The sequence below is a fragment of the Notothenia coriiceps genome, unplaced genomic scaffold (assembly GCF_000735185.1).
Source record: "Notothenia coriiceps isolate Sejong01 unplaced genomic scaffold, NC01 NC01_scaffold00024667, whole genome shotgun sequence".
Taxonomy (NCBI): domain Eukaryota; kingdom Metazoa; phylum Chordata; class Actinopteri; order Perciformes; family Nototheniidae; genus Notothenia; species Notothenia coriiceps.
In genome coordinates this window covers 519,868-534,399 of record NW_011357368.1, presented here as the reverse complement: position 1 = coordinate 534,399, position 14,532 = coordinate 519,868, and the positions used below count along the sequence as shown (strand labels likewise).

The following is a 14,532-nucleotide window of genomic DNA, read 5'->3' as shown; positions in this document are numbered from 1 at the left end:
TCTCTCTCTCTTTCTCTCTCTCTATCTCTCTCTCTCTCTCTCTTTTGTGATTTCATTAGAAAATATTTGGTTTAAACAGATTAATTATGCTGTTTTGTCCTGAATGTTCTCCGTGAAGTTCGCTGGAGGTGATTTAAATGTGATCGCTGAACCACACTTATTATGTTCTTGTCTGCTCTGATTATTTTTCCATGCAGTTGCCCCTGTGATAATTTTGTTTAAATGAAAACTGAACACGTACGTTTTTATTTACATATAAATAGGGAAAGTGAGATCTGATAACAAGTGGTCACTCGAGGCGCTTGTTGAGGCGCAATCATATGCCAGGTGTGAACCAACCTACTCACAGCTTTCGACTTGTGATTATAATGCCAGGGCTGAACAGGGTCTTTAAGTCTTATAAGAATTTGATTTCTTGGGCATCAAGGCTGTAACCAAGTCCTACTAGTTCTTTGATTTAGTTGGAGCGCAGTGAATTAGCATGAGGTCATGGTTTATTTCTAGAAAGCGATGATGTCATGCTCTGAAAGTGGACACTAGGAGAAAATGCTTGGGTCAATAATTTATCTGAAAGCACTTTGCTCCGGCTGTCTCCCTCCTTTCTATTTTGATTCACTCCGTCTCCCCCCCCCTCTCTTCTGTGTCTTTGTCTCCCTATGCCTCCTTCACTCTTTGTCTCCCCGGCTACACGTCACATCATACTTTTCCCCCTCCACTTTGGCTGTCGCTAACTATCTTCCTCTCCCACCCTTCAGATCTCCATGTGGAGGGGTTGTTCCGTGTGCCAGGCCACAGCCTCAGGCAGGCCGCCCTGAGGGAGATGCTGAACGCGGGGGCAGATATAGATCTAGAGACAGGCGACTTCCACCCCAATGATGCGGCCACACTGCTCAAAGCCTACCTGGGGGAGCTGCCGGAGCCCCTGCTCACACACAGACACTATCAGGCTCACTTGAAGATCGCAGGTGTGTGTTAACTCATGAACAGACCCTTATTATGTCTCAAGATAGCATCATCCTGATCAATTTAAAGACAAGAAATAAATGAAAAGTTCCCCACTTGCTCCCTTTGCAATAATCCTCTTATGTTCTGTGTCCAGAGCTGACTCGCTTTGATGATAAGGGGGATAAGACGAATGAGCCGGACAAGGAACGTCAGATTGAGGCATTTCAGCTTCTGTTCATGCTGCTCCCACCAGCCAACCGCAGCCTGTTGAAGCTGCTGCTGGACCTGCTCTACCACACCGCCCGCAATCAGCACATCAACAAGATGTCTGCTATCAATCTAGCCACTATGTTCGCTCCACACATCATCTGGCCCAAAAATGTAAGGGCCATTTTGATCCATCGACCTTCTGATAACGATATAACTGTCCACGCTATGTTTGCTATCCAGTAAACTTTGAATATTTGTATGAATTATGTTGTCATGTTTTTTGTTTGTGTTGCAGGTGATGGCAAGTGATCTTCAGGGAAAAATTGAGCAACTGAATAAAGGGATTGCGTTCCTTATCAGGCATTCACAAAAGCTCTTTAAGGTAAGCAGCTTTATTTCCCCTGCAGTTGACTTCTTATTCTTTACAAATATATATATGTGTTGTTGCTTCTCTCTGTATGATAGGAACAACAACATGATCATGATTGTTTGTATTCTGTGCTGCAGAAGCTGTTCTCATCAAAACAAATCCGTGCAGGTCTTTTTTATTTAGATATCATTAGAATAATACATATGATAAATCACAGCTTGGAGGTTGGGATGTTTTCTTTCTTACTTTATAATGTGTTGCTTATAATTAACCTTTCCTGTCAAGTGATGTTGTTGCCATGGTTGCATTAAATGCAAAGGGGGTAAAGAAGAAGAACAATATTGAATTTACATGAGAAACAAATATCAGTAAAGGTTATTTAGTTTCCAAAGTGTCACATAATCAGCAGCCTTTCAAAACCCAAAGCTGTGTCATTGTATTTATTTATATTGAATGCCTGCTTTATTGCCAATGTTCCACCCGGACGCCATCGTTTAGGTTGAGTGAGGTCATACATTTCTAAATACCCTCCACGTGGATCGTATGGTAGAATAATTATTCACAATTAGCTCTCAAGAGGATTTATTTTACATTTACTTTCATTGAAGGCACCTACATACATCAAAGAATATACCCGCTTGTACTTCACCGGATCAAATACTCTTCAGTCAAGGGTGAGTGTTTTTTTCCCTTAGTCTTCTCTTCTTTTTCTAAGTTCTAAGAAGCATGTGGTGTAGAACCACATTATATTTATCTCTAAAGCTCTTTTCAAAGCTTTCACGACATTGTTTCCCATTTGCTCACTTATGAATCTAGTAATGTCACTGTCTGGTTAATTTAGGGTACATCCTGTCCAAATACAGAACCTTGTGAGACTCATCTGCTAATGCGCACCTAATAGAAGGATTTTCAAAGGACACTGAAAGAAAACCCCTCAATGCTGTCAGCCTTTTAAGGTTTCTTGTTTCTTGCTCACATGTTTTGTACTGTGTGTGACATAGCTCGTTATATTTGATTATGGTCAGGTCCTTTTGAAAAGCAGTAGATATCGAGTCTCGTCACATGTTATCTCCCACATTTCTAGGACGACTCGACACTCTGTTCTGCGAGTAAACAGGAGCTCATACCTTTGGTGACAGCTGCCTCCCCTTCTCCCTCCGTGAGGACCATCAGAGGGGAGGTCAGCAGTTCCACTTCCCTAAAGTCCCCTGAGAGAGCGAGTTACACCGAGTCTGCCCTCAGAGAGCTGTACCAGCAGGTCAGCACCATGCCCGAGTCTGCCAAAAAGAAGAAACTAATCAGACAGGTACAGTAAAGGTCCCCACACCTATTGCAAGGCGAGAGGGCACACAGACACTATTTTCAACCCTGCACCTATTATGTGTTGTATTTTGTTTTTAGTTTGACAAGCAGCCTTTGCTGACCCCTTCGTCTGACTCTCGGACGCCATTCAGCCGGAAACATTGGCGCTCACGCTCGCTGGGAGGAATGATCAAGGTTTGTTTACAGTAGTCCTGCGCACATTATTATGTTTTTCAGCCTTCCTTCCATTATGTTCAGATTCTAAGGAAATGTTCTTGATGCTTACATACCTAACAACAAGGTTCAAGGCTTTTATTGGTCATACGTACATAGCTACAATGTAGTTATGACGATGAAAATCTTAGGTCACAGGCTCCTCCAACAGTGCAACACAATAAAAAAGAAAAAATAGTGCAAGTAAATACAAAAAGAAAAATAGTGAAATAGTGCAATACGAGTCTACAAGTGATTGGATATGATATATTAGATAAATAATGTCTAAGTTGCAGCCTGATTAATGTTATGGATGGTGGCCAGTGATCTACTGTAGCTCCCAAGGCCAGGCTTAAAAGTATTCTGATTTAAAGGTTTATGATAAAGAAAATGCATTTGACATGTTCTTGTTGCAATTTGAGGAAAAACAAACGAAAAATAGGTGTTTTTGTTTTCAATAGAAAAGTATGTTTAATACAACCCTGCGGATCTCATAGTAATGCCTTGTTGTTTATGAAACAGAGGAAGGTGTTGGGAAGCCAGATATTAAGAGAGAAAGAAAACAGCAGACTGCAGAGTCCTCCACCCAGTGGGCAGTTGATGGCAAAGGAAGAGAAAACACCAGCTGTGGAGGAGTGAGTATTGTTACAACTCGAACACAGGATTTTTAATCATTCTAATGTTGTGGTCCTGTAGGCTACCTGCTTTCAGATGTTTCCTCACATAACAGGAGATCATCACATTAATGTCAGGATGACTGACAGGCTCAATAAATAGTTTGGAAACTGTGATATTGTATTTAATATTCCCCTATGATGGAGGGCATTTACGGAAATACACAAAAGTAGCAATTTCCTTTTTATTTAAACCAAACTAATCAAAATGTCACATTTAAATTGTGGGACAGCATGATTCTCTCCTAAAAGTGTCATCGACTATGACAAGTAGTTTTCCTCCTGCCTGTGCTGAAGCAGCTTCCTGTCTGTGGTTCACCACAGGCCGGCCTGGCCTCTCTTTGACTCAACAGTGCTTACATTGCTAATGATGCCTGATGTACTCTGCTGAAAGGATTAAAATAACCTAACCTTTTTTTTTTTTCTTCTCATCTTGTTTAGGATTAGTCAGCTCTAAAAGAATGCGTTCTACAAAGAAACCTTCGGTCAGGCTGTTATGTAAAGGGTATTAAAGGATCTTCTCGAGGCGTCGACACAAACTAAACAGTGTAAGGCACTGAGCAGCTTTGTTTTGACACCATGTTTGGATCTGTACTCTGCTTTTTCTTTCTCAAGAAGTAAGATGTCTTAAAGGTTCTTAAGATAGCCAATTCTTGCAGTTTAGTAAGGTTTACTGAAACTGAAAGCCTAAAAAGAGTTCAATCAGATGATCCATTTATTTTAAGTCAATGCAGTTGACGTGTTTTCTTACGCAGTGGTGGTCCGTCTTCATTTCTTTACATATTTTTAATGACATTTTTAGCAGGAAGCAAATGATCTGATTTAACCAGTGAATTTGTGGGTTTTCAACTTTGTCATCTGGAACGTGTTTATTTAATTTGCAAACCAAATTGTATTTATTTCGTATTGCTCATATGGCTGTTTTATTTCCTGGATTCCAAAGCATCAGATGTTTTGATAAGATGTGATACGCAGGCTCTTTCTATTTAAATGTGACATTTTTCTTTGTAAGCATAACATACCTTAATTGGACTGACACAGTCAAAGCAGACCCTTCAAGACTTTTTTTTAGAAAAGTGTGAATTCTGAGTGCCTTAAAGTGAATATGTCTTAAGAAACTGTATAATGCAATGTTTTTTTTTTACATTCCTAATTGCTTTGGTAGTGTGCTGAAATGTCTATAAATGTCTATGTCTATCTAATTCAAGCATCATATAACAAGAGAAAGACCAAAGGACCAGCTTGTGTAGATTAAATACATTTAATAAATTAGAGTTTGTCTTTGTTTCCATTAGCTCAATTCCTGGGTGTCAAGCTGTGAGTCTTTAAACTACTGCTACTTTAAAATACTTCTTGGTCTTGCTTTTATATTTAAGTTGTCTTATGCCAGTGTTGACTCTTATGCAACATCGTATACAGTTTTATACATTTCTATGCATTTGTGCAGCATTTTTTCTTTTTACTTTTTTAGATTTGTCTATATTTATCTTTTATTTTGAAAAAGTTGAGTGCAAATGAAGGTTTGTTGTTTGCCTTCAAGGGTGGTGGTTAAAGCAGGTGCTTTCTCTCAGAGTTTGAGCCAATGCCACTTTTAAAGCCTGCTTGTTGTCTTTTAACTCTTTCAGTAGCAGTTTTCAGGTCAATGGTCACTCTGCCAAGCTGTTACAATTCAACTATAATGTGATAATTGCCAACACTCTACTTTCATTGGCCATGTAAACTGATGATTGTAATGCTACTGTGTGTGAAGCTATGCAACTTACTGTAATTAAAAGACATCAAGCGGAGTTCTGTTGGTGTCTTTTCATTTGACATGATATACTGTGTGCTTGAAGTAATGATGACCCTTTTTTCCATATTCTTCCTTAATTGGTGTTAAAAGGAATTTGAGTGACGCTCCCCTCTGCAACTGTTTTTCTTGCAGCCACAAGGTGATGCTGTTTAGTTGCAAATAGTTATTCAGCCAGAGCACATTTGGTTCATCCATGGAGTGTATGACGTGCTTTGATTTGTTCGTGAAGTAGAGACAACAGTTAAAGACGGGTCAATATGAGAGAAATCTGCAAAACACCATAAGTAAGTTCATAAACATTCAATACTTAAACAAAAAAGACTAATTCTTAATTAATGTAAATGAAATGCATCCCATTAGCCACTCTGAAATAAAACTTATTGAAAATACATGTCGCTTTACATTTTTCTTACCCCTTTCTTCAACTTCTTCCAACTACAATAGTACATGTCCCGATGTCAAACAGCCAGAAAGTAGTCAACAAGTTGTGTGTTCATGTTTAGGCTTAAAAGTGTCCATTGAAGCAAATAAGAAACTGGAAGAAAATGAAAATTCAAACAAAACAAATATGACATAAAAGTTTACATGTTGCTAAAGTTTACAGGTTTGTGAAATAAAATATAAATCAGTTTGAAGCTAAATATGACCCCCACTAATAAGTACTCAAAAGGCCACTCAAGGAATCATCTGTTACTCAAAATCATGCTGGATTTGTCCATGAAATGGACATATTTTACGGAGTTTGAGAGAGAGTGGGTGGATGTCAAGAGTGGAGGCTGCCCTCTACAATAGGAGGAATGTCTCAGTGTGTCATTATGGTGTCCATGTCAATGCATGTTTGGTATTGTAAGTATATGTTGTAAACATCTGTGAGAATGGGCCTGCTTTTTCTCATGTTCTGTAAATATACATCAGACAGCTTCCATGATAGGAATAGCATTGTTTTACAGCCAAAACTCTGGAGGGGCTTTATTTAGCATTCCTACTCCAAAATGAGAATGATGACTGTAAAATGAGTCCGACGTACTGTAATCAACTTTACATTATCTGGTGTGCAACAAAACCCACAAGCACTTATGATGAGTAGATGATTTTGCTAGTGTTTGCAACGAAATGCCTTTCAGAGGGAGCTCATTCTCTAGAACTACAGATAGAGCAAGGAAGCACTTTTAAGGTTTAAATATTCTTTGTAGATTCCAGCATAATTTTGTATTTTCTTTGTGTCAAAAATGGATGGTTGAGGAAACATTCTTTCATTTTGTCTGAGGCACAGCTCTTCTGAGGGTGAAATAGAAATGACTTGGGTTTGAACCATGCTGTGGAACTTTCTGGATGCTACATTTGGTTTCTCTTTGTTTTTTTTTTCTCTCTATTAAGCACATTTGGTTTTGTAAATCACACATGTAGGAACTAAAAACATAATTATTTTGTTTAGGTACGAGCAGCTGCCAACTCTGTCTTGTTTCTTTGATTTCTAATTTAGGATTCCAACTGTTGAAAAATAACTTTTTCAACTGGCTTCAGCACTACTGTGAACTTTAAAATTGGGAGCCGTTTCACATTAATTGCAGTTATTTCCTCATCAGAGTCAATTGTTGGTGAGCTTGTTTGTTTTTGCAAACTCTTCCAATCCCCCAGATGAATTGCAAATTGCTGTCATGTCCTCCCACGGCTTTGAAGGCAGGAGAGAATTCACGTTGTGTGTTTGCGTATATTCCAATCACGACTGTGAGAGTGAAGGGACGTTACCACCACCCCCCATTACCACTAAACACCACTGTGCCCTTTTTAATTAGCCATTCATAGGAGAAAGATCTACATTGCACTGACACTTTTACGGGGACAGATGGAGTATTTTTTCAGACGAGGGTATCTGTGTGTACACCTACACCTACACACACACACACACACACACACACACACACACACACACACACACACACACACACACACACACACCTCAGCACATGTACTTGTTTCCAGTTGGTCAAGAAACAAAGCAGACAGACACATGTGCACACATTTTTCTGCTTGCTTATCCCCTCTGGGCCTTTGTTGGTTAAAGGGAAAGAGTTCTTGGGTCTTTGGGACTGTTCTGATGTTTATGTTGGGAGGGATCCACCCTGCAGAGACCTGGTGGCTTAGTTTTAGTTAAACACCAACTTTTAGTTTAGTTTGAGCTTTTTTATAACTGTTTTTTTAACAAGCAAAAACTAAGGAGCAAAAACTGCTAAAAAGTAGCAGTAATTCCGAAAAATAATCATATTGACTCATTGACAAAACCAACACAACTCTACATGAGTGCATAATGAATCATTCTTGATTAATGCTGAATTTGTACTAAAGGACACCAAACCAATAATGCATCATTGACTCTTTTGTTGCTTGTGCAATCCCGTACAAGAGGGGATGTAAAAGTAACTAATGTTTATGGATAAATAGAAAGCGGTCTAAGTATTTTGTATTGATTTTATGCCGTTTAGCAGTTGATCCTGCGTTAATCTAGCAGCCTCAATACGTAGGTGGTGAGTAATGCAGATACACAAATATCCAGGATCTAATCAATCTAATCATCAACAAGACATGTTGTTGCTCGGTAACCTATCTCAATTTCCTGCACTTTATTTTATTGTGTCACCATTTGTTTTATTGTGTGGATAACTATGAACAATGCTCTCTGGATTCAACCCACTAAAACCAGAGGGCCATTTCCTACCCATTTCCTCACAGTGATTTGCAATTCAAACAGCTACAAATCAATATGGATTTGGAAAAAGTTTTGTGAAAGCTACAATTACACTGTCAACAGAGGCTGGACTCTAAAATATAGTGTTTTAACTAGATGTCCAACTTTTGAAAATAATATTTATATGCTTATCATTTAGTTTTCCCTCCTCAACACAGTCCAGTTTATGTCTGTATGCTTTGAGTCCAGTGAAATGCATGATCCTGGAATTAAGAGGGGGATGTTTAGCCAGTTACTGCCATGAATCCAAAGGGCAGAGTGGTTTGGTTATGAGAGTAGCAAGCTTGTCTTTTAATGTATTAGGAAATCATTTCTGTTGCTGTTCATGCTTAAAATAAAGTGTTGGCTTTGTATGGCTGTGGTCTGCCTTCCAACAGATCATTAATATCTGTGTCTGAGTGCGTTTACTTTTCATACCAGGTCCTTCCTGCAGCTTCTGTGTGTGTGGGGCCACTCGATCTCAACGTTAGACCCACATTTACGGATTGTTTGGTCCGTATGTTTGCCTCCAAGGATGGAGGTGTTGATTTCCTCTTTTTCCCAGTGGATTCGCTTTCGCTACATGTATTCAGACACACACACACACACACACGCACAAACACACACACACACTGAAACAGCCCAATCTCCCCACAGAATCTCCCTTCGGGCAGGGGTTATGCAGTGTCATGCAGGTTAGGTCTCTCTCTAGGGGTTTGCCTGGAGGCCAACCTGAGAGAAAAGGATTGGAGTGAGTAAAAAAAAAATAATACAAATACTTGAAGTAGATCTGTAATGTGAATAGAATCAAGGGAAAGAAAGGGATCTGGAGAATGAGAGTGAGTTCAGGCAGGGTTCTGGGGTGGGGGGGGGTGTGTTGTGTGAGGAGGGAGAGAAGTGGGGGTGGAGAGGAGGGGTAGGGGTGGAGTCGGGGGGCTCTGCTATTTGTAGATCCTTGTGATGGATGACTGGTGTGTGTGTGAGTGTGTGTAAGAGAGAGAGAGAGAGAGANAAAACCAAACTACTCCTCCGCACTCTCAGAACTTCCCAACAACACAACCATGCAGATAATCACACAATAGCTAACATACTATGATCTGATATAAAATACGATGACGGTAAACCCAAACACCCCCCCCACCTTTCGCAAGTGGGAGAGCAGAAACGAAGGAAAGGAAGCCTAAAGGGGAGCGAAAAAAAAAACGAAAAAAGATAAGAAACGAAATAGGTGAAGCAGAGATATGAAAAGAGGTGAAAGAAAGAGATTAAGCCTGATAGCTAGAGCCACGGGTAATAAGACATAACTGGATATATGGGCTCAAAAGGAAAATGGGGGGTGATGGGGAGAGAAGGCCCGGAAAGGGGTCTTATATGTGGATATATATTATATAGAATAATACGAAAAAAAAAAAACAAAACAAAAGTGTTAGTATGTTAGACTACACAAGAAAACCCACTGGGGTCAAACAAAACAGGTTGATTTGATAGGGAGTAGTATATGCTTATCGTTTAATGTAATTAAATAAGTGTACGGTATCACAAGTGAGAGCGAGGGGATGAGCGGAACGGTTAACAACGCAAGACGGTGTTCACCCTTGTGTAAAAAAAATCACCGCCAGAGAGGTTGGAGGGAGGACAGGAGGGATAAGCGCCACACACAGGAAGAGGAGAGAGAAAGAAAACAGCAGAGAGGAAAGGGAAGGGGGAAAAGAGGGAGAGGATGATAGGATAAGAATACACTGCAGGGGAAGCAGATGAACCTGGCAAGAGAGGAAGGACCATTCTTATTAGATCTTTCTTTTCATGTGATGCTTGCGACGGGTAGCTGTATAAAAACCCTGAAACTCCCGTGAACATATTGCATGGGTGAACCATGCATGGCGCACACTCAGGAAGACAGAGAAAGGAAGGGAAATGTAAATAACTCCTAATTACCGACAGACAAAACTGGGAAGAGATAGCGCAATCATACCCTGATGAATGGAATGATGTTGTCTGTGCGACTGATGCTAGTCGGTTGCCATGCGGTCCTCCGACAGAGAGGGACCTTAGCACGTCGACAGTCATTCTATAAGCAGAGACTGAGTAGAAGATAAAGCGGCATTACACCATGTGTTGGCTGCAGGAGCTGCCTGCCAGGCACACAGTGCATGTTCACACGCACATGATACTGTTCGCAGTATTATTGAGCTTGATACATAAAAACAGTCACGAGGAAAGAAGAAATGCACACTCTTCGCCAGTCGGTAAGGCAGTATTAGAATAACAAATGTGAATAGTCTAATTACACTTATACAACAATACTATCTCTGGTACACTACAGTATTGACAAGCCAATCTATCTCAGATTCTGTAACATTCAATACTGTATATTGAATGGTAAGGAAGTCCAAAACAGTGGAATACTGAGACAGAGAGATGATTTATAGGTGTAATGATAGTGCACATTTTTATTCTAGATACTGCTACCCCCGAAGAGTTCTTTCTTCTTCCACTGAGAGCTACCGTTCCCTAAGCATCAAGCGATCAACAAACAGAAAACACAGCATCCCTCCAACACAAACACAGAGGAGGCAGGCTCCGGCATCAACACCATAGTTGAAGCGCTCTTTCTTTCTACACTCAAAGCCATATAAAAACGTAATCCCTTGTGTGTGCCTGCCATCCACACATTTAGCGCACAGAGATGTAATTATAGCGCTATTCTGCCAGTTGTTTGTGTCTAATTAGAGTTATTTACATTTTCCCTCTTTTTCTCTGTCTTCTGAGTGTGCGCCTATGCATGTGTGTCACCCAGGCAATATTTCAGCGTGAGTGTTCAGGGTTTGTGTATATCAGCGTACCCGTCGTCCAAGCATTCACATGAAATGAAAGATCGTAAAGAAGAATGGCCTTCTCTTTTTGCCAGGGTTTCATCTGCTCCTGCAGGTACCTACCACACCTCCCCTCCCCTCCCCCTCCCCCTCCTCCTCCTCCTCCTCCTCTCTCCTCCTCACTCCATACTTCCTGGGTGTGATACACAAAGGGAACACCTCTCTTTAACCGTCCTCTCACCCCCACCACGTGATACCACACGTAAGACATTAACGAAAGCAACACCCCTTCAAACAAGCCTGTGTTGTTGCCGCCATTTGTTTGTGGCAGCAACAAGCAACACGGTAATCAAAAACCACAAAATACCCCTTCGCCTCTTCCTCCAACCCCCCATCCTGAGCCCAAACCAGATGCTATTACCCGGGGCCAGCTATCAGGCTAACTGCTCTTCACTCCTCCAACTCTGCTCACCTATCGCTCTCTTTTTCTTTTTTTTTCTGCGTCCCTCAGTCCTTCCTTCCTCCTGCTCTCCCACTGCGAAAGACACTAATTACAGACATAGATGAGTAGATTACAGATCTGAAGTGCAGTGGAAGTGGGATGAGGAGAAGTCAGGGGTGGTGGGCTGGGGGCAACAGGTCGTTAACAGTGATGAATGCAACTCTATTTTCACTGTTATTGTTCACTGATGTTCTTCGGAGCACCTCTCACCTCCCGGCCGCTGTTCCCATGCCTTCTCGACGACGCCATCCATCACAGGCAGCTTTAACTAACTCTAACTATCTCTAATCATCTCCAATCAATTCCAATTATCTCTCCTCTGCCCCTCATGCATCAGTGTCGCTGGTATCTCTCCGGCATGGGAAGGGAAGCAGGAGTGTGGATAAAGAGATAGGCTTTTAGAACAGAAAGCAGGAAACGTAACTGAAATTAAAATTAAATGAAATATATGTGCACTATCTCCTTTTCTATGAAACAAGATGCACATTTTCAAACTTCTTAGGTTTGAGCAACCTTGCTATTAAAAATGATGTAACATTTGTTCATTTTGTATATTAGTAGGTTTTGTTAGCCATTTAACATCTGTGTTATAGCAAGACCACTCTTTATTTTCCCTTTGTAGTGGAACCTCATTACCCAATTAGCTTAATGACTGCATGGAAGTGGAGTGTTTAAAAACTCCCCACAAATCAACAGTCTTCTACTCATTAAACAACAGCCTTTTATTAACCCAGCTAGCTTCTTCCTCAACAGTTTAATGAGAGCAACCATCTCATCTGCTATCCCCCCCCTCTTCCATCCCCTACGTCCTTCTTTCTGTTTGTCCTCTCAGCGGGACGTCTAAGACAAATAGCCACTTTGTTATACAAAGCTTTTCCCCAAAGCCTCTCTCCAGAAGGAGCAAAATGAGAGGGAAAGAGGGGAGTCTGAGAGACGGAGGGAAAGAGTGTTAAAAAGTATAGAAAAAAAGGAAAGGGGCAATTAATCCTGCATCCAGGAGAAGAGAAACCATCTGGGTTAGCGCTCCACCTGAGGGCAGCAGGCTTTCACATTAACCTCTCTTGTTAGGATCATAAAGACAGACCCTAACAAGCCCCCGTGAGCACTTTGAGCAAGTGAAAAGAGTCACACACACACAAATACATAACGCAACCAAGACCCTGTTTCTCCTTCTATCTATGTCTCTATCTCTTTTTCTCTGGTATCCTCAGAAAAACACACACACACGAAAAAGCGCAAAAGTCTTCCTCTGGGAGCTGTGAACCTTTTAAGTCCATTAAAAGCTGCTGGCGGGAGCGAGACAAGGCTGTAACCTAACCGCATCAGACTGGAACCAGAACCCACCGTGTGGCCCAGACACGCCGCTCAGGAGTTAAGAAACGCATTAGGAAAAACCTTTGTCTTCTACCGCTGTTCCTGATCCCCAGTTACTGGACCTAATTTTTAACAAGCACTAGAAGTCTTTCATGAAGTAACAGCTGTCAATCAAACACCAGCACCATAAAGATGGCATTATTTTAAATCCATGGCCCAGGATTGCACATTTGTTTTAACTGCTAAAGAATGTAAGGCACCTCCACACTTAAAAAGCTTTAAGGCCCATTACGGTTCTCTTTTATCCAGCCAAGGATAGAGAACAAATGAGTGTATACAGAGACACATAGCGAATCGATTAAGCAATGTTAAACAAAGTCTCCAGAATGTGGCAGGAAAAGCCAGCGCTAGGTTTAGAATAATGAGCGTGAAGTTAGATTGGATGAAACAGGGGAGCTGTGTTAGTACAATCCTCTGGTTGTTGGCAGAGCCCGCCGCTACATATGGACTAATCACACTTGTTCAAGGCCATCCGTTGGTCTGGAAGGCCTCGGTCTGCTCTGTGTCTATTCCAGCTAGACAGACAACCCAGTGCGGCTCAGTGTAAGCCACAAGCAGGCCAGCTTATCCCCAGAAGATGAGTCTTTGCCCTAAAGCCCTGCAGGTTGTTGTTGGCCTAATGGTAGATGAGGTGAGGCGATAGTTGCAAGGAAGTGACAGATAGATTCAAGATGGTGTTAAACATCAAAAGCAAGATAAACAGAGGCCGGGATCATGGGTTAGTTGTACCACTATGTGGATTGAAGGGAGGGAAATTATTTTTCCATGTCCCACTGTTTCATTATTCCCAGATGCTACAAGTAATCCGAACCGGAATAATGGAAGCTGGAATGATCAGCTAGCAAAGGGACACTGATTGTCTCAGAGAAATAAAAGAAATGGAGTCTTGCAGCAGAAGGGAATAAAAGTTTAGTATTACTGTGGGACTGTCTTACTGCATGGGGCACACCAGTGTCACAGTATGGGGGCGTGAGACAGTACAGGATTGGCTATAAAAAGTGGAAACTGAATGAAAACTGTGAAGACACATCTTATTCAAAATATGATTGAAGAATGTGATTCTACTGGCAGAGTGAGCTTTGGGGACTTCTCCTGTGACATAAAACGACCTCATTAAGGAACACAGACATCCTTTCACCCTCAAAGTCGAATGTGGCAGTCAGTTATAGTCCCAATGTCACACCAACTCCCTTTCAGCGGAGTCTCTCGCAGACAGACTCAGAGGAACTGCAGATGACTTGGCACAAAGGCCCAGCAATGTGCAAAGCACTGAGATTTCCGATCATCCAGCAGCTTTACAATGGAAATCACAGTGCACACTTCACAAACTTCACCTAATAAGTCTGAAAGTTAATGACATCTGATGGAATTCCAGAAAAGAGAAATTGAAGCTTTATTGTCCTTCAATTATATTTAGACCAGTCCGAATCAAAGCCAACATTCTTCCGACTTTTTGAAACCATGCTGTGCAGTATATTGTTGTAGCACATACGGTCTCCGGGCAATATCGGTGGCTTGCATAATATGGAAAAGACAAAGAGAGATGGCGTGTGTGTGTGCTTACAAATAACAAAATCAGTGTGCTCAAATGAAATAAAAAAACTGAATGTAC

At 41.2% G+C, this 14,532-nt stretch overlaps 1 protein-coding gene across 1 annotated transcript in view; it reads left to right on the top strand.

Moving 5' to 3' along the window:
- The window catches only part of arhgap19 (Rho GTPase activating protein 19), an 11,480-nt gene extending 5,985 nt beyond the window's left edge, over window positions 1–5,495 (top strand). The window contains exons 4-11 of the mRNA XM_010782374.1: window positions 756–965; window positions 1,100–1,326; window positions 1,451–1,537; window positions 2,134–2,199; window positions 2,610–2,831; window positions 2,927–3,022; window positions 3,563–3,675; window positions 4,156–5,495. Of these exons, the coding sequence (XP_010780676.1) occupies window positions 756–965; window positions 1,100–1,326; window positions 1,451–1,537; window positions 2,134–2,199; window positions 2,610–2,831; window positions 2,927–3,022; window positions 3,563–3,675; window positions 4,156–4,171 (1,037 nt within the window). The 3' untranslated portion in view covers window positions 4,172–5,495. The remainder of the gene's footprint in view (window positions 1–755; window positions 966–1,099; window positions 1,327–1,450; window positions 1,538–2,133; window positions 2,200–2,609; window positions 2,832–2,926; window positions 3,023–3,562; window positions 3,676–4,155) is intronic.
- The last annotated feature ends 9,037 nt before the right edge of the window (window positions 5,496–14,532 follow it).